The sequence below is a fragment of the Felis catus genome, chromosome B1, assembly GCF_018350175.1.
Source record: "Felis catus isolate Fca126 chromosome B1, F.catus_Fca126_mat1.0, whole genome shotgun sequence".
NCBI lineage: Eukaryota > Metazoa > Chordata > Mammalia > Carnivora > Felidae > Felis > Felis catus.
Genome location: NC_058371.1, coordinates 26,256,477 through 26,278,736, shown reverse-complemented (window position 1 = coordinate 26,278,736; position 22,260 = coordinate 26,256,477). Strand labels below are relative to the sequence as shown.

Sequence of the window (22,260 nt, the reverse complement as noted above, 5' to 3'; positions counted from 1 at the left end):
TAGTGCTGCTAAAGGCTGTGAAAGCAGCTTTCTACTAAAGGAACAAGTAAGATCGTAAAAGCAGAAACAGTGGGACAAAGCACAGGCTTCTGGTCTGTGTAGATAATTCACTGAAATTAATAAATTGGTATAAAGCTTCCTGAGGCAAGGGTCCTGACCACCCACATTTCTGGAGAAATTAAGGAAGAGGTTGCTGGCTGCTCTGTGGGCGGAACAATATGCCAACATTTGAAATTGTCCGGACTGTTCCCCTGCTCCAAGATTCCTAACTTTCCTTGTCTTCTGGTCTTTTCCCAAAGCCTCCACATTCCTAGGTCAGGGAGCAGGGTCAAAACAGTCATATGGCCCTTACACAGTGTGGGGGTTTGTAACACAACGGTTTATGAAATGTTTGATCTGTACCGTGTGAAGCCGTCCTGACCGCTGCCCTGTCTCTACCAGGTAAAAACTGCTCTCTGGCCAACGGGGGCTGTGAGGGGCAGTGCAGGGACACATACTGGGGAGTCCAGTGTTCGTGTGGAGCCGGGTGGCAATTACAGCCGGACGCTCAGAGCTGTGCAGGTCAGCGTTCATTTGGCTCATCTTCAAAGTTTTTATTGCAGGATGATGGATATGATATAAAATACACCATCTTAATCATTAAATATATACTCCAGTGGCCTCAGCATGTGCAAACATCACCACTGTCCATCTCCAGAACTTTGTCATCCTCCCAACAGCAACTCTCCATACCTGTGACATAATAACTCTGTCCCCAATCCCTGGAAACCTCTATCGACTTCCTGTCTCTATGAATTGGCCTGTTCTAGTCCTGCATCTAAATACGATCATGTGGTAAATGTCCTTGTGTGTCTGGCTTATTTCACTTAGCATGTTGTTAAGGTTCATCCATGTCCTAGCATGTGTCAGAATCTCTCTCTTTTTTTTTTAAGTTTATTTTGAGAGCAAACATGAGTGGGGGAGGGGTAGAGAGCGAGAGAGAGAGTAAGGGAGAGAGAGAATCCCAAGCAGGCTCTGTGCTGTCCATGCAGAGCCCGATGTGGGGCCTGATCTCACAAATGGTGAGATCATGACATGAGCTAAAACCAAGAGTCGGGCACTTAACTGAGCCACTCGGGCCCCCCAAAATCTTAAGTCCAAATAATATTTCATTGTGTGTATATGTCTCATTTTGTTTATCCATCTGTTGATGGACACTTCCCACGGTTTCTACCTTTTGGCGATTGTGGACAATGCTACGGACATTGGTGTGCAGATATCTGAATCCCTGCTTTCAATACTCTTGGGTATATGTCAGAAGTGGAATCGTTGTATCATGTGGTCAAGTCTGTTTAACTTGAGGAACCATCCAACTATTTTCCACAGGGGTGGCCCATTTGATTTTTCCCACCAGCAGTGCACAAGTCTTTGTTTTTCCACATCTTACCATTCATTCTGAATCAGCAACACCCCCAAGAATGTTGTTAGGGCAACCTAGATCCATCTTCTGGGGTCTCTATATTGATGTTTCTGCTGAATTACACTTACGTGGATGGCAGTTCAACAGAGGCAGGGACTGTCTGTCCCAGCACCCAGTGCAGTGGTTTCCACATAATACATGTCCAGTGAGCATCTGAAAAGTAGCTCAAAGGAACAAAAATACTCAAGGGATTGCTCCTTGGTCATCTCTGACTTACGACTGTCTATCATTAGATCTAGATGAGTGCTCCAAGGCCTACAGTCCTTGTGGCCAGCTGTGTCACAACACACCAGGCTCTTACTCCTGTGAATGTATTCAAGGTCACCAGCTCTACAATGGTACCAGTTGCCGAGTTACAGGTGAGCTCTGAGACCCTAAGTAAAGCCTAGCTCTTGCTGTGCCCTTAGCAGTAATTATAGATAGAAATACTATGGGTGATTCCCTTTAGGGTCTAGTATTAGAGAAGACTTTATTCTTTCCATAAAGAAGCTGCTATGACAACATTCCTTGGCCAGTTTGAGTTTCAGTTGCTATTAAGTGTCTTTAAAATGACGTATTCTCTAGGCTATACACCTAGGGGCTCCAGAGACCCCACTGATAAAATCTTAACTGGGCCTGTGTTTCTTTAAGGATGGGACAGTTCATTTATTTGGCTTCTGTGTATGAGACATAGAGAGGACGTCCGTTTAGGGTTGGGGGAAGGGCTGAATCTGAAATCAAATGGGCCAAGAGATTCCAAAGATTAGTTTGAATGTGTTGGAGTTTAGAGGAGGAATTAAGACTTAAGATGGTCCCCTAGATCTCCTCTGGACACTCCTGAGTCCAGACTTCAGGGTAAGTGCATTTCAGCAGGGACAGCTTCTTTGGTTAAAGAGAATGGCATGAAAGAAAGTTTCAAAGGAATGTGTCACCACTCCTTTTCCAATTCTATTACAGATGATGCTGTTAAAATTCTTATAGCAGCAGATCGAGAACTTGGTGTCCTGGATCGAAGAACAGGCATCTACGAACCTCTTGTACCTATAAAATCGAGGCCTACTTCCGTTGCATATGATCTTGAGAGAAGCATGTACTTTTGGGTGGATGGAATCTTAAATGTGTTTGTCCTTGGGAGGCCAAACTCGGTTCTTCTCTATCCAGGTATATTTCTTGACGTGAAGAACCCTATAGCTTCTTAAAGCCACATCAACAGAGCATAAGCAGCCTGTGTTACTCATCTGGACATCTTCTGTGACTTCCTTGGGAATCATGAGAGTTTGTACAGTCCCAGTTTGAGATAAGACTATCTAATTTCGCTCCATGGGAGCTTTGGTAGAGTCTGCCTGGAGAATGAAGTCACTATTAAGTAGTGCAGAAAGTTTGGGGATGTGGGCTCAGGCCAAGGTTTGTCTCCGCTCTATTACTAGGTATGTGACTTTGAGCAAGTTGCTAACTCCTTTGAACCACCGTCTGTAAGATGAAGGGAATAGCACTTGCTTCATTGGGTAAGTGTGGGGGTTAAACCAGAGTTGGTACATGTGCAGAAGTGCTTAGCATTGTCCCGGGTGCCCAGAAATCCTCTGCGAGCGGTTAAGAGGTACAGTTCCTAACAATGCACCTGAGACTTCCGTAATAGATAGTGCCCCAAACTGAGGTTGCATTCTCTTCGATTTTTTGGTTATGTTTCTGCTAAGATCTTTCTCTTTCCCTGCTGCACACTGCATATTGGACATAGCACATCTCTGGCCCTCCTTCTCTGTGTCCTATTTGCCTCATTGTGTAGCTTGAAATCAGAACATGTAGACAAGTTCGGTCCAAATCTGTGGGAACAGAACACTGTCTCCTGTATCTCCAGAACTTAAAACGGTGAACAGTGTCTCTTTGGACTGGTTCACGGGACAGTTGTATTGGGCGAGCAGCTTTGCAAGGGTCATCTGTGCTGGTTTAAGTGATGGCAGAGGCTACGTCAAAATCTTGGAAAAGGATCTGGTGCCAGAGCAGCTCATCGTGTTTCCCACAAAGAAGTAAGTAGTGTTTCTTTGAGACTATATCCCAAATCATTGGTTATCTTAGAAGTTTAAGATGATAAGAGAACACTTCAACTTTTTCAACCTGTTTGCTCCAAAAAAAAAAAAAAAAATCTTGAGTTTAAAGCCTAAATCGAATGTTATGAGGCCCAACTTTTCAGTCTATTGAGTCTGAGGGCAGAAATCTCCTGCATTCTTAGCAGTGTGGTGATCTGGGACCTGTACAAGAGAGCTAAGGGGACCTGGCTGTTCAGTGGAGGGGACTGTTAACACCTTGCCCCTTTTACTTTTCTCAGGTCCTTGTATTGGGTAAATCGTGGTGAGAAAGGCATGAGAACTATTGAGACTGCAGGGATGGATGGCTCAGATAGGAAGGTGCTCGCAGCTGTAAACATGGAGGAGCCTGTAGGACTGACACTCGACCATGTGACCGGCAGGCTCTACTGGATCAGTGACTATAAAGAGGTACTGGAAATGGGTCCGAGAGAGAAGATAAACTGTTAAACCTGGGTCTTTGTATGACTGTGGGTAACTGCGAAGTTCTCTTTGGTCTTGCATCAACACTGTGAAATATTTCTGGCTGTGAAAACGGAGAGAAGCAAGCTAGGATTACAGTGTCTTTAGGTAGAATCTGACGATATCAACATAGGTTGGGAGACTTGGCGTGACTTCTTTTTTTTTTTTTTCTTAGGTTTATTGAAAAGAGAGAGAGGGAATGGGGAGGGGCAGAGAGAGTGGGGGAGAGAATCCCAAGCAGGCTCCATGCTCAGTGTGGTGTCTGATGCAGGGCTTGGTCCCATGACCATGAGATCACGATCTGAGCTGAAATCAAGAGTCACTTAACCAACTGAGCCACCCAGGTGCCCCTATTGTGACTTTCTTAAATACTACAGTCAAACCTGGCACTGGTAGTATAGGGCATATTCTATGTCATGCCTAGGATGTAAAACCTTTTAAGATGGCAGACCACCTCCTTGAAATAACATAGTTAAGTACTTAGTACTTACTTATATTCCTAATTCGAGGTCTTAATATTACAGTTTGTGTAATCTCATTTTTGGAAGCATCAAACTGACAGACCAATATGACACAGTAGCCAAAAGCATAGGCTTAGGAGTCATTTTTTTTAAAGACATCAAATTTTTTTTTTTAAAGTAATCTCAACACCCAGTGTGTGGCCCAATCCTGAGATCAAGAGTTTCATGCTGTACCAATAGAGCCAGCCAGGTGCCCTGGGGAATCATATTTTTAAGCCTATCACATCAGCTGTGATTTTGGCAATTTATGGCACCTCTTTGGGCTCCTGTTGCCCTCTCTGAAAACAGCTAAAATGTTTTTCTTCAAAAGACAATCGGAAAATGTAGGGAAAGAACTTGGCACAACGTTTGGATACAGACAATGTGTTGTACAAGTAACTATTGTAACTTATCTGTGACCCGGTTTGTGCAAGATGCAGTTGCACCACTGGGTTTGGCATTACCTTCCGTGAATCCTAAGATGATTTCATCTCTGTCAAGTTGATAGCTCATGAAGATGTTAATCAGTGTACATGAAAGAGGTGCACTGACCTCGGCATCTCTTGCTAACGGTACACTGCTCTCATGACTCTAACCCTTTAGTCCATAGAGACGGTAAACGTGGACGGCAGTGGGAGGCACACTTTTCCTGAGATCTTCTTGGAAGGTGACAATCCAATAGGACTAGCTGTATTTGAGAACTCTTTCTTCTGGGCAAATAAAATACGGCTGTTTCGCACTTCACCCCACACCCCAAAGGAGAGAGTGGTGCTGCTGAATGCTTCCATATCTGCTTTCTGTGTCCTGCACAAATCCCAGCAGCCCAAGGGTATGTCAAGGACTTGCTTTTGAAATGCTAATGCATCAGAATGTACACTAAACAGAAATGGCCTAAATTACTACCTTGGTCTGCTCTTGGAACTTACTACTTTTTTAGGCAGGGAAAATGTTCTGGGTATTATTCCAGAATTCTATAGGACTTCTAAATAAGAGAAAATGAACAAAATCCTTTTCTGGGAAACTCCTTCCAAGCATGTACCTTGTGCTTTGTCCAAGTCCAATGTAGTAACCAGATTCTTGAAGTCTGAAATACATGAAACGGGGTAATGAGGTATTCACATAAGGGCTACAATAGCTTACTCACAGACACGTTAATTGTCGTTGACCTTAAAGTTTTATGCTCTTGATAGAAAGTTGAAGAAAGCCCAGTATCCCATTTATAGAAGAGTAGGAGTTAAAAACTTTTGTCAATCAGCAATTATATGTCAGATTCAACTCAGATAATGGTTCTTACTGTGTCTGAGAGACTAAGCAAAGTAGAGAAGTTAGACTACTATTTACTTCTAAAGGGGTCTTCCTATAAGCGAACTAGGCAGCATTTTGCCTTAACTCTGGGGGGAGAAGATGCTGGTGGTTGAAGCTTTATTGGCTTGAGCTCAACATGGATAAGTAATTGCCAGTATCTGAAAGGGGATCGTGGGAGTTTAAAGGCCTAACCTAGAAGGAAACGAGGATACTGGGATTCCTCTTAAGGCAAAACTAATTTAATTCCCTTGAGTCTTCAGTTTTGAACTAGTATATGGAGAATTCTGAAATTGTATCTAACCTATTTCTCTTTTACAACAGGCAGATACCCAGAATGTGCTCCAGGCTCTTGTAGCCACTTATGTCTCCTGTCCCCCATCCATCCCAAGGGCTATAAGTGTGTTTGTCCAGAGGGAATGTTTCTTTTACCTTCTGGTACATGTAGTGGTAAGTCTGCTGGGTGAAATGGGTTTGGCTCTGGGAGTCACATTCCATGGTAGGCCTGGAAATAACGTGGCTTCCATTTTGGGATCAATCACTTTTGCACTGACAACCTTACTTTGGTTAAGTTTCGCTCTCAAAGATCTTGATTAGTTTTTTCAGTTGTGTTAAAAGTCCATAACCTAGAACTTCCTATTTTAACCACTTCTAAGTGTACAGTTCAGTAGCATTAGGCACATTCATATTTTTGTGCAGCCATCACCACCATCCATTTCCAGAACGTCTTCATCTTCCTACACTGAAATTTTGTACCCATTTAACAATAACTCCCCCTTCCTCTCCTCCTCTGCCTGCCCCTGGACGACCATTCTACTTTCGGTCCATATGAATTTGACTACTTGAGGAACCTCATTAAGTGGAATCATACAGTATTTTCCCTTTCGTTGCTGGCTTATTTCACTTAGCATAATACCTTTGAGGTTCATACATGTTGTAATAGGTGTTAGAATTTAAAAAAAAATTTTTTTTTTAGTGTTTGTTTATTTTTGAAGGAGAAAGCGTAAGCAGGGTAGGGGCAGAGAGAGAGATAGAGAGAGAGAGCGCGTGAGAGAGGGAGACACAAAATCCCAAGCGGGCTCCAGGCTCGGAGCTGTTAGCACAAAGCCTGATGCAGGGCTCGAACTCACCAGCCACGAGATCATGACCCGAACCGAAGTCGGACGCTTAGCCACCCAGGTGCCCCCAGAATTTCTTTTTAAGGCTGGATAACAATCCATTTTATCTGTACTACATTTGGTTTATCCATTCATCCATCCGTGGGTATTTGGGTTTGATTGATTTTAAACTAGAAAAACATAGCTTACACCACTCAGTTTTACCAGAAAATTTAAGTTGTATAAGAAAAGTAATCCTCCATAGTCTTATAACTATTATGTGTTCTGGCTTCTGTTTGTGAGCAGAGAATCTATGTCAATACTGTTAATGCAAAGTCTTCCTGCTGGTTTTTGTCTTTGAAATATTAAGGCTACATGCTCCATTGAACCCCTCTATCCAAGTTACTTTTTCCTAAAGAACATTGAGGCTTTAAGAACACATGGTGGGGGTGCCTGGGTGGCTCAATCGGTTGAGCATCCGACTTCAGCTCCAGGTTATGATCTCACGGTCCGTGAGTTCAGGCCCTGCATCGGGCTCTGTGCTGACAGCTCAGAGCCTGGAGCCTGCTTCGGATTCTGTGTCTCCCTCTCTCCCTGCCCTTCCCCCATTCGTGATCTCTCTCTCTCTACCTCTCAAAAATAAAGAAAACTAATAAAAAAATTAAAAAAAATGCTATGACTATGTTCACGTTCTAACTACCTTTAAAGAACACAATTCTCAGGGGTAGCCACTGAATGCACTCGTGGTGTATATAATACACTATTGTGCCACACTCAGGACTTGAGCTTAAATCGTACCTTGAACATTATATATCCAGTTAAGTTCCCAAGTAACTTTTCTTTAAGTGGGCAATTGAATTTAAAATTCTTTCTACTGAGACTTGAGTGCCACGAGCAAGGATTCAAGGACATTACTGAATGAAATGGGGCACCACCCCAGCCCTAATCCTCCTGCTTCTGTGTGGACCTTTCAGCAGAAAATCCAAAGGGTTTGTGCCTTGGGAAAGCTGATCAGCACTTCATTTGCCCAAATGGCTCCCTTCTCTAAGGAAGCTAGGGCATTTGGGTTGTATGTGTGCCTCAGAAGCGAATTTGATAAGACCCCTTTCTAGGTGTACCTCAGCTGGAGGGATTGCTCAAGAAGGGAGCATTTGGGCTTACCTAGCAAATGGCCAAACAGTAAATCTCCTCTTTCCCTTGGTAGAGTTAAAGGTGGTGTTTTCTTCTGGCAAACGTCTCTACTTGTTGAAAGTTGGTTTTATGGGAACTGCTATAGAGCGAACCCTGGTTCAAGAGCATCCTAGGAACATCTATTTACTGGATATTGACTGGAAAAGAAACCTCATCTACTGGACAAATGCCCAGGGACGTCTGTTCTTCTCAACTGGCTATTCGGGAGAAAAGCGAGAGATTTGGACAGAGCGTACAGGTAAGTTGGGTGGCTATTTTGGCTTTTTCCCTTTATTTTCTGGCTCTAAAATTAAGTAGAGCCAAAAAAAAAAAAAAGGTACCTATTCCTGATCTGAATCCGTCTTAATGCCAAAGAATTTTTTTATTTTTATTTTTTGTGTTTGTTTTTGAGAGACAGAGCGAGAGCAGGGGAGGGGCAGAGAGAGAGAGGGAGACACAGAATCTGAAGCAGCCTCCAGTCTCTGAGCTGCCAGCACAGAGCCCGATGCGGGGCTCGAACCCACAAACTGTGAGATCATGACCTGAGCAAGTCAACACTCAACCAACTGAGCCACCCAGGCACCTCCGAAAGAATGGTTTTAAACTAACTTACATATGAAGTATCAGAGTTACTCTTATGCTTAGGAGAGCTGTGCAGACTGTTAAAAGGCTACCATGATTTGGCAAATCCTGGGGTCAGTGGTAAGTTTTTTGAGATTCTATTTTCCTGGCCTTAAGTTTGGGCAGGACAGAAATAGACCTCAAATCCTTCAGTTTTGCAATGCAGATTTTTTTCTTGCACTAATTTAGAAGTGATTTGCAATGCAGATTTCTGAGAGAACTAGCAAGATATTTTCTTACCGTGGTAATATATACTTTCTCTTCTCTCCCACTCCTGGGTGCTATACCCCAAGCTTAGTGCCCTGTGCTCTGCCTAACGGCAAACATCTACTTTATAAAAAGGAACTGAGGCTAGAGCTCTAGGGTGAGTAATTTGATTTCCGGATGTTCCCTGCGTACTGTAAGTACCAACAATAAGCTTTACTACAAGCAGTGCTGTCCTGAAAGACGTGCTCCCGGGAGGTCCTTCAGAGCAGTGGACTCTGCTGAGTCCTGAGGGCAAGCACAGTGCCTGGTGCCTTGCAACTTCCGGTGCCTGCCCTGGAGAACTTTCAGGAAAAAGTGAAGCGGGCAGTGATCTTGCAATACAGCTGATGGCTGTCTGAGGAAACTTGTGGCCTTAAATTTCTTCCCATTTAATTAAAAATGCCACCTTTGCTCCACTGGCTAATCTTAGCTAATAGGTTTCAGTGTTACAATGATCATATCAAGGAATTTTAGGAGACTGGCAGTTTCACTTGAGCTGGGTTCTCGTGTGGAATACTGAGTCCTTTGGGTAGGTGGCTCTGAAATAATAGGAAAGAAATACACATATCTGACCCTGATTACTGGCACAGAGCTTTGTAACTTCCTGAGTGATAGCTCTGACACAGAGCTCCTAGGTCCTTTGGGGTTTCCTGGGCGAGAGGAATAGCTTTGGCTTGAATGAGCCAAGAATGCAAAATTGAATTTAAGGTCCATTTCCACGACTTAGGGCCAGAAAAACTTTAAAACCCTTATCAGTGACCCTGGGAGGCTGTTAACCAGAAAGACCAAGCCATGACCAGAAGCTTAGACCTCTCAGCCCTACTCCCCATTCTCCGGAGAGGGGAGGGGGGGCTGGAAATGGAATCGGTGCTCAGTCATGTCTATGTGATGAAGCCTCCACCTGTGTGCTGGAAGGGAGGCAAACCTCAGGTCCATGGGAACAGAAGCTCCTGCTTGTGGGCCCTTCAGATGTGGCCCTGTGAATCTCTTCACGTGGCTGTTCATTTGTATCCTGTATGCGCTAAACCAGTAAGTGTGTTTCCCTCAGTTCTGTGAGCCATTTGGCAAATGATCAAATTCGAGGGGGTTGTGGGAACCCCGATTTAGGGCCATTGGCTCAGAGTCCGGGACAACCTGTACTTATGGTTGGCATCAGAAGTGGGGGCAGTATTGGGACGGAACCCTTACCCTGCAGGGTCTGATGCCAACTGCAGGTAGATGGTGTCAGAACTGAATTAAAAACATTTTTTAAGAATGTCCTACAATTTAAGTTTATTTATATTTTGAGAGAATGTGGGTGGGGGAGAGGCAGAGAAAGAGGGAGAGAAAGAGAATCTCAAGCAGGCTCCTCAACACTGTCAGCGCAGAGCCCGACGCGGGACCCGAATCCACAAAACTGTGAGATCATGACCTGAGCCGAAACCGAGAGTCGGTCACTCAACCGACTGAGACACCCCCAAGCACCCCTGAATTGTAGGACGTTCTTGTGTTGCAGAATTGCTTGGCGTAGGGAAACCCCACATGTATCTGGAGAACAGGGGTGTGTTTTTCGTGTATGATGGCTGAAAGCTTGACAAAGCCAGGCAGGCCATTCACAGCAGGGAAAGGGCTGGTTACTACATCTCAAGGCCTGTTTACAGATCTCCAGGACTCCTCACGACCCAGCTTCCAGCTTATCCTCACATCAAAGTATACTAAACATCAGTATTTTCTCTTGAATGTGTTAATCCTGTCCTACTGAGAAGCGAAGCTGGTAAATACAGTTGAGATTGCTAATAAAAAAATGGGAGGGCTTCAATATCCTCTTTTAGGAAAGAGTGTGTGTCTTTAAGAACCTATGTAGAATCGCTCAAAGAACATTCCGTGGTCCTGGCAACTGGACACTCAACCTTGAATCTGCACGGCACCACTTGAATCTCATGCCAGAGAGAGCGCATCTTCTGTGCAGACGTCAGAGCCCGATAGAGAAGAGCGAAGCTGAACCGGGTGTGGCCAGTCTGTTCTTGCTAACTGGCCAACCTTAAGTCCCTTCTTTCCTAGAGTGAGACTTAAGGAACATGGGGACAATTCTACGCCAGTTTCTCCTCATGAAAACATGAGGAATAAGGGTGTCTGGGTAGCTTAGTCAGTTCAGTGTCCAACTCTTGATTTTGGCTCAGGTCATGATCTCACAGTTTGTGACTGGGAGCCCTGAGTCAGACTCTGTGCCGACAGCACAGAGCCTCCTTGGGATATTCTCTCTCTCTCTCTCTCTGCCCCCTCTCCCTCCCCTCTCTAAATATAAATAAATAAACTTAAGAAAAGAAAATGTGAGGGATATTAAGATATGCTCCTACCCTAACACCCAGGAAGTGGGAAAAACTAACACACGTTAAGCCTGTGGGTACTGGCTTCACCATTCTGGTACCACGCCCCAGTTCCATGCCTTGTCTGTTTCTCAACCTTCCTGGTAGTTAACATTTGAGTTCTTTTAAAAAAAAAATTTTTAACGTTTGTTCATTTTTGAGAGACAGTGGGTGAGCAGGGAGGGGGAGAGAGAGAGGGAGACACAGCATCTGAAGCAGGTTCCAGGCTCTGAACTGTCAGCACAGAGCCTGATGTGGGGCTTGAACTCACGAACCTTGAGATCATGACCAGAGCCAAAGTTGGACGCTTAACTGACTGAGCCACCCAGGAGTCCTAACAATTGAGTTCTTAAATATATCCCAGCATACCACCGGATATTATATTAAGAACCAGCTTTCTGGAGGTTGGGGGATATGTTCATATATACATTATATACGTTTCTAATAAAGCTGGCATAAAGGATGTGACATTATTTACAAATAATAAAATAGATGACATTCTTTACTGTAAATTTCATATAGCCACACGATTTTCAGATTGGCTACAGATTCAAGAACTCAGAAATAAAAAAAGCAGTTTATAGTTGCAATTCAATCAGGATTTAACACAATCCAACTGTGAATAAATGCTTGATTGCTATCTGATTTGGCAAAGATGTCGATGCCATCGCTGAGTGAATATAGTCCTACTGAAGTGTTGTTTGCTATGTGTTTCTGTAAACAAGTGAAAAGTGTAGCAATGGAGACTAATTGGAATTAGTTTATTGACACAAAGGACTTATGTGTGGAATTGGATAATAGTTTTCAAGGACTAGAAAAATATCTTCCCAATTTTTGTGGTATTTAAAAGGTAATGGCTGTAGATGTGACACATGTAAGTTTAATTTGCAATATTAGCATCTTTCTCCGCTACTTCAGCCCAGACCAGGGGTTTTCAACCTCTCCCTCTGAAAGGCCAGTTGTATCTGAAAAGATACAACAGTAGAATGCCCAACCAGCCGAAAACACGTACTGTAGAATGACCATGGTGTGCTCCACCAAATTTTATGAAAACAGATTGCAGGCTGGAATCCGCCCAAGGGCCGTTGTTTGTCAGTCCCTGGACTAGAAAACAAAACCTAACACAAAGCCCTGATGTGCAGCGTTTGCCAATTTCTCTGCTTGAAAATACTCCCATGGTGCCAGATTTCAAGCTACCAACGTGATGTCCCTTAATGCCGGCGTGCAGTAACAAAACGCGGGAAAGTAAGTGATGCGTGTTTTAGTTTTGTTTCAAATACAAGTAGGCTTACGTAATTTAGTTTCAATAATGACCATACTGGACAGCAAATTTGCAGCATCCCTGAATTTAACAACTGGCCATTACAGGCTCGTGCAAACTAGCTCCGGCACAGCACTAGAAAATACCCGACACAGTGGGGCACCTGCGTGGTCCGGTTGGTTGAGTGTCTGACTTCAACTCAGGTCATGATCTCTCTCAACTTCTTGGGTTTGAGCCCCACATTTGTCTTGCTGCTGTCAGCCTGTCAGTGCAGAGCCCGCTTCCGATCCTCTGTCTTCCTCTCTCTGCCCCTTACCTGTTTGCCCTCTCCCAAAAATAAATACCTTAAAAAAATAATAAAATACTGGACACTGTCCTAAGCTTTATGCATACTAACTCTAATCCTCAACACTGAGAGAAGCAGTGTCCCTACCATGCATTTGTGGAAACTGAGGCACAAAAATTAACGGGCACCTTATTTTGGAACGTGTTTCAAACAAGGCGATCTGACTCGCTAGCCTGATACTGCTCCTAACTTTTATGCTATACTGCAGCCCAGTAGTAGGAACTATGTAGCTTAGACCCAATTGTCCAGCTATGGTGAGCGGAATGGGAGCAGGGAGTGCTTCGTAGGGTCGTGCCCAGCTGTCATGCTTAGAAGCTAACGCTTTGTGGCTTTCATATACTTGGTGCCTATCATGTCTGTGTCTTCTGGCTGTGGGTCACCTCCCTATGTGTCCATCCCACGAATGACCTTTGATACCACCGTTGTGGTTTCCCTTTACTCAGTCTCTGCTTTCCCGCAGCAATCTCAGTCCTAGGCACTTGACATGTAATCGATTGATTTTCATACTTAACCGATGAAGAGGGATGTGAATCCAAATTTGCAGACCTGCATTCAAGTGTCAGCGTTGCCACGTAGATCTCTAACTCCTGAAAGGTGGTGCATCTCTCCCTTAGCAGCTGGTTGTATGGGTCACATGAGCTGGTGCTACAGACAAGGTGCTGGATCCAGGATAGGTATGATGGGACTCAGATGAATGAGCCATGTAGGCTTGTTAGGAACCAGTCTTTGCATCCTAATTGTTTCTGGTTGAGTCCATCCTTAACTCAAAACTTAAGACCATGCATGAGTGTATTTGAGTGTCCTTTCTAATGGAAGTTCCTTCTCCTCCTTACAGTCTGCTCAGCAAATGTGGACGTATCCACTGGGGACTTGTACTGGCTGCCCTGTGACAGAAGTGCTATTCAGAAGACCAACATTACTGGCCCAGACACACATACCCTTTACAGGACACGCAGCATTATACTGCATCTTCTTCTTAACTGGCCAAAGAGGGTGATCTACTGGGTAGAGAGTGGGAAACATTTGCAAAGTATGACCCTTGATGGCAAAAGCAGACAGGAAGTCTGGATGGGCACCTGGACGGCCGACACCCATATGGCCTTAGACCTTGGCTCGTCTAGCATCCTCTGGACTACCAAAGGGTCAGGTAAGTGCAACACCAAGCAGCACAGTTGGAAGAAGCTTGAGACGGGAGGTGGCGGGAGAATCTTGTCTCAGCACAAGGATTCTGGCCATTCTTAGAACTGGCTAGACCCAGGCTCAGATTCTGACTCTCGTAGGCAAAGCTGGGACCCGTGTCACTTACCTCACACTTGGTTCCATTTGTAAGTCTGGATTCTTCACTTGAAAGGTAGTAAGCTTCAGAGCTAATATGCTTAATAGCTTTTTGTCCAGAATCTGTTTCTGTTCCCGTGAGTGGAAGTAACAGAACCCAACTTCCATTGCAAATGGAGCAGAGATGCTTCAGCTACACTTGACACCAGATACAGCCTCTGCCTCGCGGCTGTTGATGGTCCTCTCACCCAGAACCCATCTCCAGCAGCTGGTGCCTGAGTGTGTTCACAGACCACATGCGAGGCAGTAAAACCACACCTGATGCTTCCACGTGGCAGATCTCACTTTCCTGGAGCTTTGAACACTTTCCTTGGACTTATTTTCAGTTGGGGTCATTGAACCTCAGTTGAGTGGTGCCCATGACCCCCCTTGCCCCTGCCATCACAGGTTGCATGTTCTCCGTCAGCTGGTAAGAACTTGACTCTTCCTTAGGGTTGCAAAGTCTGAGCCTCCTAAAAAATAGAACATACGCCTTGAACAAGGCCTGGAGTGACGGCATTATAGCGGCCCACGAGCCCTACCTGGTGACCGTGCACAGAGGAGCTCTACTGCTGTGGAACAGGAGGATGCCAGAGCCCTTCTCCGTGTCAAAAGAGCCAGACGTAAGGAAAATGATCATCCTGGCAGAGAATCAGCAGGTTTCAGGCGAGTCTTCCTGTGTGGGGTCATTCTCTGAAATCCACTTTACCTGCCTCTTGTCAGTGTGTTTTCAGAGGAATCTTATATTGGCAGTTGTCCCGACCCACAGGTCAGCAGGCCTTCTCCTAACTTCCCTATCCTGGAAGAGTAAGAAGCTGACACGTTTCTTAAAATTTGCTAAATGACCCAAGACCCCGAGCAAATGCATAATAAACCTCTGGCCATAAAGAGATCCATTTAATTTGTTCTAAACCACTTTCCCAGACAGGTTTTACCAAGGAACCCCCTTCCTCCAGGCAGCAACATCTTGCGGAGCATCGTGTGCAAAGCTGCTCTGGGGCTGTGGGTACGAGGAGAAGCGGTTCTTTCCTGCTGTTGAAGCTGTACCTGTAGTTCAGATTGCCCTGCTTAAGGCTGGCTTACCTTTCTCTTTTCACCTATGCCTTTGGCCTGGAGCCCAAAAATCTGATCCTGGATCTTGCGGCAGAAAAAGAAGAAATCCTATCACAGGATTCAGGGGGCTTTGTCAGCAAGAGTGGCCAGAAGTCCAAAGGAAGGGTAGAAACAAGGAGGGCAGACTCATTCTGTCCTCGATGTGCCCGCTCCATAGAGATCTCTCCTCTCCCTCTTCTGTCTGAACTGCCTTACCTTTTGATTCATTGGTTCGTTTAGCCTGGTTTTCAAGGCTGAGAAACATGAGGCATAGGAACCTATCTCTTAGGGAATAAAGTGTGCCAAGAAAAGGTTAACGTTTTGGTAAAAATCCAACTTTGATTATCCTACAAACTGATCTGTTAGGTTGCTGTGCTAGTTGTTGAACGTACTAACTGGTAACTTTTAGAAGTGAAACTGAAACATCACAACAAGGGAGTGTCCACATTATGCTGGTCCCTGTCCCAGATCACAAGACGCTATAGCAGGGAGCCAGACAGAACAAGTCTGGCTGAAACTTTATTTTTTATTCCTAGCGTATGGCATCAGGCAGTGAAAAAAAGTTGGTAGGCCTGAAAGGAGAGAACAGTTTGCCGAAATTTGAAGCCATTAGACGATGGGCCAACGCAGCACATCTAATCTAAGGATCTAGGCTTTGAGTCCATCTCCCTGCTTGTCCCAATGAGGTGGAGAAATGGCACTACCCCGCTGTCACGTGGTTTTGGAGGAGGGGGACAATGGGAGCACATCTCTGTTGCTGAAACCTTAGGGACTGATTTCCTGAAGCAACTGTTTATTCTAGATCCTGAGTTGGAAGGGGCAGCCACAAACGGCCCCCCTGCCCTTCTTCCGGAGCCCCCTCTGCTTTGCCCCCAATCCTCTGTCCCCTGTCAGAACGGGGAGGAATGCGTCTCTCAGGAGTACCTCTGCGATGGCAAACGGGACTGTCAGGATGGCTCGGATGAAGGGAACTGTTCCCACTTCTGCAACAGACCAGGTTTGTCACGGTCTCCTGTCTAGTCCTTTGTGCCAGGCATATGACGCCACTCCGGCCGGGCACATGCTATGAGGTACCATGTTTATATTCTAATCACACTTTGCTTTCTTAGATAAATTGTCATCAATAAAGGTCAGAGTCTGTCAGAATGTGGATTCTACCAGTATCTGTTTTATCACATTGAAGGCAAATGTTCTACTGGGTGTAATTTAACTGGTGCTTCCTTGCTTCCTCATATTTGCATAAGTGTTCCAGGATTTGCCTTTAGAAAGGCTGAGCCATAAAGTGACCTAAATAGACCACTTGTAACAGATTTGGAGTGTCCCAACAAGTGTTTAAAGTAACCAAACCAATATGAGAGCTTATGAAACAACTTAGTTCAGCTTGTTAATATAATTGGCCTGAGTACTTTACTAAAGCTTGCTCATGGATTAGATAAGCTCTAAAGCTCACACAAACAGGATGCAAACTCCAGGATGAGGGGGAGTTCATCTAATTTTATATTATTTATTTTTTGAAATGTTTACTTATTTTAAGAGAAAGAAAGAACAAGAGCAAGGATGGGGGGCAGAGAGAGGACAGAGAGAACCGCAAGCAGGCTCCATGCTGTCAGTGCAGAGACTGATGCCGGGCTCGAACCCATAAACCGTGAGATCATGAGAGGAGCCGAAACTGAGAGTCTGGCGCGTAACCGACTGAGCCACCCAGGCACCCCGAGTTGATCTAATTTTAAGTCTTCAGTATGACTGAGTATATGATGAGAGCCTCCGGTCCTTTCCATTTTAGGAGTCTTCCAGTGTCTGAACAGAAACCAGTGCATTGAGGGCAAGTACCACTGCGACGGGGCTCAGCAGTGCTCTGATGGGTCCGATGAGCTGGACTGCTGGGAGCCCACTGAAGATTGTTCTTTGCGTTGTGACAACAAGACCCGCTGTATCCCTAAGAGCTGGCTGTGTGATGGCAACCCAGACTGTTCTGACAGGAAAGACGAACAAGGATGTAGTAAGTGCCATATGGCTCCCTTGGAGTGTTTGAAAATGCATTACGGTTGATTCTCCTTATCTGTGATAGTTATATTCTATAAAGTTGCCACAAACACTGAATAAGCAGGTATCACATCGTTGCTCATAGAAAAAAATGCAGGGTGAGGTTTCGGAGAAATCTATCGCGATAATATTTTTGTCAACCAATCCATGTGTAACCTTGTTTTAGGAGTATTGCTGTTTAGAGACCACTAGATAATATATTGTTGACTCATTAACACTGAAGTCAGAGCCAACAGCATTTTAACTCATGCCTGAGCAAAGCTTATCTCATACATATATTTTCTCTGTAAGGCTTCTTGCACTCATGAATGCTAGACAGCCTTTCTGCACTATACTTGGGGGCCTATTTAAAAAGCAAAATCACCAAAAATACAAAAATGTGGGAAGTATGGCCCTAAACAGACTGCAGAAAGGACACTTGTTTCCAGTGTAAGGACCAAAACAAGAAGGCAGAGCGTCACCTTGTTTGATCGCAACTGGAAATGTGTGTTAACAACACAAATGTTTTGCTGCTGTATATGTGTGTCTTTTTTTTTTTTAAGTTTATTCACGTATTTTGAGAGAAACAGAGACCGTGTGAGTGGGGGAGGGGCGGAGAAGAGGGAGAGAGAAAATCCCAAACAGGCTCTGAGCTGTCAGTGCAGAGCCCGATGCTGGTCTTGAGCCCGTGAAACCGTGAGATCATGACCTGAGCCGAAACCAAGAGTCGGACATCTAACCGGCTGAACCATCCAGGTGCCCCGTGTATGTATATCCTCAGATGACCAAAAAAGTGTGGGAGCACAGATTTAGGAAGGGTGTTACAAATTTTGGCAAGTAGGCGAATGTGCAAATAATCTGCAAATAACAAAGATGGACTGTACTTACCACAAAGTTAACAAGACTAGGACGGAAGGTTCCAAGTTGGAGGGACAAGATTCCCATTAGTGGGAAACCAGTCTACTTGACAGCATATTTCTTGAGCTAGAATCTCCCTCCTTGAAGGGAGATTTTAATTTTGATCCTAGGTCTTCTCATGTGATGGGCTATCCTCATCTATAGGTGTTACCACTTTCCCCTCTTTTTTGTGGGATACACGATCTTTCTTTTTAGTCTTCCCAATGACTTGTTCCAAAGACCTTGATCATTTTGTGGGAATAGGGTAGAAGAGAGATTTTGGAGAAATTGAAGTGGGCAGAAGAGGGAGCTGGTCGAGGTACCATGATGGATTTGAATGTGGAGGTGACTGGGTAGCCAGATGATATGACTGTATTCGTGCTTATGAGAAGAACATTAGGAGGAAGAACCTAAGGTATCATTTACTTTTCAATACGTATTTGTGGTTTTGCCTGGGATCTGACCTTTTTTCTTGGACCAAGCAACTTCTGTCTGTAGGAATGGAGCCCATGAACAGAACATGTAGGGTATGTTGGATGTTGTGAGAGACTTTCTCTTTTCATGGATGACATTAAGGTCCTGCAAGAGTCTTCCTCCCCAGCCTATCCCAGTGTCCTTCCACATGTCTCCATTCCTGTCCTCCAGCCCTTGTTCTCCAAGACAGGATTTTTCCGGGCAAGCTTAGTAGGCCTTTTCTGACCTAACAATGCTCGAACCACCTTTGAGGGCCAGGGTTTAGTTCCCAAGGTGACAGCAGGAGGCTGAAGAGTCTTCAGACCATTTCTTTTGCCATCAAACTGCTTCCACCTCTGGCTGAGTTCTTACCTAAAGTTCTATTTTCCAGTTCATGCAAAATGCAGCACACCTGAATTTCGATGCAAGAGCGGCCAGTGCATATCTAATTTTCTGCGCTGTGATGGCAATCAAGACTGCCTGGACCACTCCGACGAAGAAGGCTGTCCTGTTGATTTGCCTCCGCAGTGCCCGTCAGGGGAGGTGAGGTGCAGGAGGAGTGGAGAGTGTGTGTCAGCAGAGTGGCTATGTGACCGTGACGTAGACTGTGAAGATGGAACCGACGAGAAGGTAGTGTACCCTTCTTCAGAAAAAACAGACTCCTCGGGGCACCTGTGTGGCTCAGTCGGTTAAGCGCCAGACTCTTAATTTTGGCTCAGATCATGATCTCACCATTAGTAAGTTTGAGCCCCATGTTGGGCTCTGTGCTGACAGCATGCAGCCTGCTTTGGACTGACTCTCTCTCTCTCTTTCTCTCTCTCTCTCTCCCCCCCCCCCCGCCACTTTCTGTCTGCCCCTCACCCACCCCAAATAAACAAACAGTAAAAAAAACTTAGGGGTGCCTAGGTGGCTCAGTCGGTTAAGTGTCTGACTTTGGCTCAAGTCAAGATCTCTTGGTTCATGAATCTGAGCCCCTCGTCGGGCTCTGTGCTGACAGCTCAGAGCCTGGAGCCTGCCTTGCATTCTGTGTCTCCCTCTCTCACTGCCCCTCCCCTGCTCATGCTCTGTCTTTCTCTCTCTCAAAAATAAATACACATTAAAAAAGATTTAAAAAAAAGCAACTTAGAAGAACAGATTTCTCCTCACAACAGGAATATGTGCTTCCCTCTAGAAAGCTTGAGAAAATACAAGAACAGAGAAGGCTCTCCTCCTTACTGCTCAGAAAGTTACTCGTAACTACATTGAAGTGTCCAAAGTGAGAAGATCTCCTGTTGAAACAAAAATGTTTAAGAGGTTTTTATTGTAGGTTTTCAAATGTTTGGTCTTAATGGCTGTGGCTTAAGTGTCCCACTCAGAAGCTCCGCTCACCTGTCACCATGAGGGGCACTGAGGCTGCCACGTTGTATGTGAGGTGCAGCCTGGCTAGAATCCTACGGCTTGTGTTGGACCTTAAGAAAGTACTTACTCCTGAGTGTTTTTTCCCTCATCTGTCAAATGTGTGAAAGATGTCGCTGCTGGTACCCGAGGGGCTGAGAATGCATCTGAAGGTTCGGGGCTACAGTAGGCGAACAGATGTCCCCTCCCCTCTTGTCCCAGATCTGAGTGTCCAAGTCAGATTAGGTGCACATTGGTGCTATAACTTTTAACATGCTAGGGTGTGGGTTTGATATGGTTAAACAATCTAAAGAAAGTTTCTAGAGCACATTCTTATGTTTCTTTCTTTTACTTAAAAATTTTTTGATGTTTATATTTGAGAGAGAGACAGAACATGAGTGGGGGAGGGGCAGAGAGAGAGGGAGACACAGAATCCGAAGCAGGCTCCAGGCTCCAAGCTGTCAGCACAGAGCCCAACGAGGGGCTCAGATTCATGTACCAAGAGATCTTGACTTGAGCTGAAGTCGGACACTTGACTGGCTGAGCCACCCAGGTGTTCCCATTCTTAGGTTTCTTAAACGAAGACCTTTCTTCCCACTTCCACCCAGGTTCAGTTTACCTAGAACTCCTCACCTAAACTCTGGCTACTGAGAGTGTTTCTCTCTGAGTTTTGGGGCTTTCTCTGGCCTCATTGCAGAGGGGACCTGAGCGTTGCCTCGTAACCCAGGCCTGTTCTCCCTCCGAGAACTGCTTCCTGGGCTCTGAATGCAGGTGTCGCTGACGGAGCCACTGTCTCCGCAGGACTGTGACCCCGAGGAGCTTCGCTGTGGCTCCAGGCAGTGGTCCTGTGCCAGCGGAGAGCGGTGCGTGCCTGACGCGTGGCGCTGTGACGGGCAGAGAGACTGCGGGGACGGCAGTGACGAGGCCGGGTGTAAGTGCAGGGGCTCCAGTTGAGCGGGGGAGGCCTCAGGGGCGCCGGCTGCCGGCCTCCTCTTGGCGTGAGAAGCCAGCTCCACAAGCAAGCGGTGCGGGCGCTGACATCTACCCCCTTACCAGAATGGAGGCGTCTTGATGGCACGTCGTTGCTGCAGGAGGGGTGTTCGGGGGTCAGGGGCGGACTATAAAAGTAGAAAGTCCTCCTCTCCAGGCCCCCCCGAGAAGTGCCAGAGTTCTGAGTTCCAGTGTGGCTCCCATGCCTGCCTCGACCTCCGCCTGGTGTGTGACGGGAAGGAGCACTGTCCCGATGGCTCCGACGAAGGTGGACAGTGTGCGTGGCCAGCATGCAGCCGAGCGCGGTGTTCCCACGCCTGCTACCAGTCCCCGCGCGGGCCTGTGAGTTCGTCCAGCTACTCCTCTCCAGCAGCCATAGACTTGGTTTAGCGAAAGGGGGCTATGTCCTCACTCAGGCTGTCCCTGGCTGCTCCGGAGGCTCTAAGTCTCATGTGGCAGAGCCGCCCCGACCCATCCTCTGATGTCCCCTGAGTCCTTGCCAACTCCTAGGGAATCCCGTTGAGCTCCTTCCCCATGTCATGTCTCCTGGAACCGTAGCACCCAGCCTGCAGAATCTCCACTGCCTGCGAGCTGTGAGCTCAGGGGGACACGTGGGACTGAGCCAGAAGGTTTGAAGGAAGTCCCTTCCATGTGTGTATTTGGATGTGACCTGCCCTTAAACTGAGGAGAGCCACAGCCCGTGCATTGGTCTGGCATTAGTAGTTGGCCGAACATCATGAACTTGCCTGACTCTGATGGGCAAGTAGAAGAAAACGGTATTCTGATGTCCCATCGTAGTAATGTCTCTCTCTGTTGGCAGACTGCCGGTCTGCCAGTTAAGTCTCCATGCCTCTTACTGATTCTTCTGGGGTTCTGGGGTGTCATGGACTGAACTTGGACCCCTTTGTTGATTCAGGAACCATGGTGGTGGCAAGGGTGTGAGGTATGCAGCAAGGTTGATAAGACAGAGAATGGCTATATTAAGAAAAAATTTTTTTACACTTATTGTTTGAGAGACAGAGAGACAGAACACAAGTTGGGGAGGGGAGGAGAGAGAAGGAGACACAGAATCCGAAGCAGGCTCCAGGCTCTGAGCTGTCAGCACAGAGCCTGATGCAGGGCTCGAACTCACAAACCGTGAGATCATGACCTGAGCAGAAGTCGGATGCTCAACCAACTGAGCCACCCAGGCGCCCCGAGAATGACTGTATTTAAAATGAAGTTGGTTCTGGGGCACCTGGGTGACTCA

The 22,260-nt window shown here is 45.9% G+C and overlaps 1 protein-coding gene across 5 annotated transcripts in view; it reads left to right on the top strand.

Annotated features, from left to right (window-relative positions):
- Window positions 1-22,260, top strand: part of LOC101088073 (low-density lipoprotein receptor-related protein 2-like) — a 44,225-nt gene that overhangs the window by 7,325 nt on the left and 14,640 nt on the right. For 4 of the 5 annotated variants that reach the window (XM_023252423.2, XM_045055308.1, XM_045055309.1 and 1 more), the window contains 15 exons: window positions 442-561; window positions 1,693-1,818; window positions 2,396-2,599; window positions 3,294-3,462; window positions 3,762-3,930; window positions 5,085-5,310; window positions 6,108-6,233; window positions 8,085-8,309; window positions 13,705-14,016; window positions 14,637-14,849; window positions 16,078-16,272; window positions 17,059-17,274; window positions 19,039-19,277; window positions 20,823-20,952; window positions 21,169-21,353. In XM_023252423.2, the coding sequence (XP_023108191.2) occupies window positions 442-561; window positions 1,693-1,818; window positions 2,396-2,599; window positions 3,294-3,462; window positions 3,762-3,930; window positions 5,085-5,310; window positions 6,108-6,233; window positions 8,085-8,309; window positions 13,705-14,016; window positions 14,637-14,849; window positions 16,078-16,272; window positions 17,059-17,274; window positions 19,039-19,277; window positions 20,823-20,952; window positions 21,169-21,353 (2,855 nt within the window). Of the gene's footprint in view, window positions 1-441; window positions 562-1,692; window positions 1,819-2,395; window positions 2,600-2,865; window positions 2,944-3,293; window positions 3,463-3,761; window positions 3,931-5,084; window positions 5,311-6,107; window positions 6,234-8,084; window positions 8,310-13,704; window positions 14,017-14,636; window positions 14,850-16,077; window positions 16,273-17,058; window positions 17,275-19,038; window positions 19,278-20,822; window positions 20,953-21,168; window positions 21,354-22,260 lie in introns of those variants that run through there. The other variant, XM_045055310.1, reaches the window with a different exon arrangement.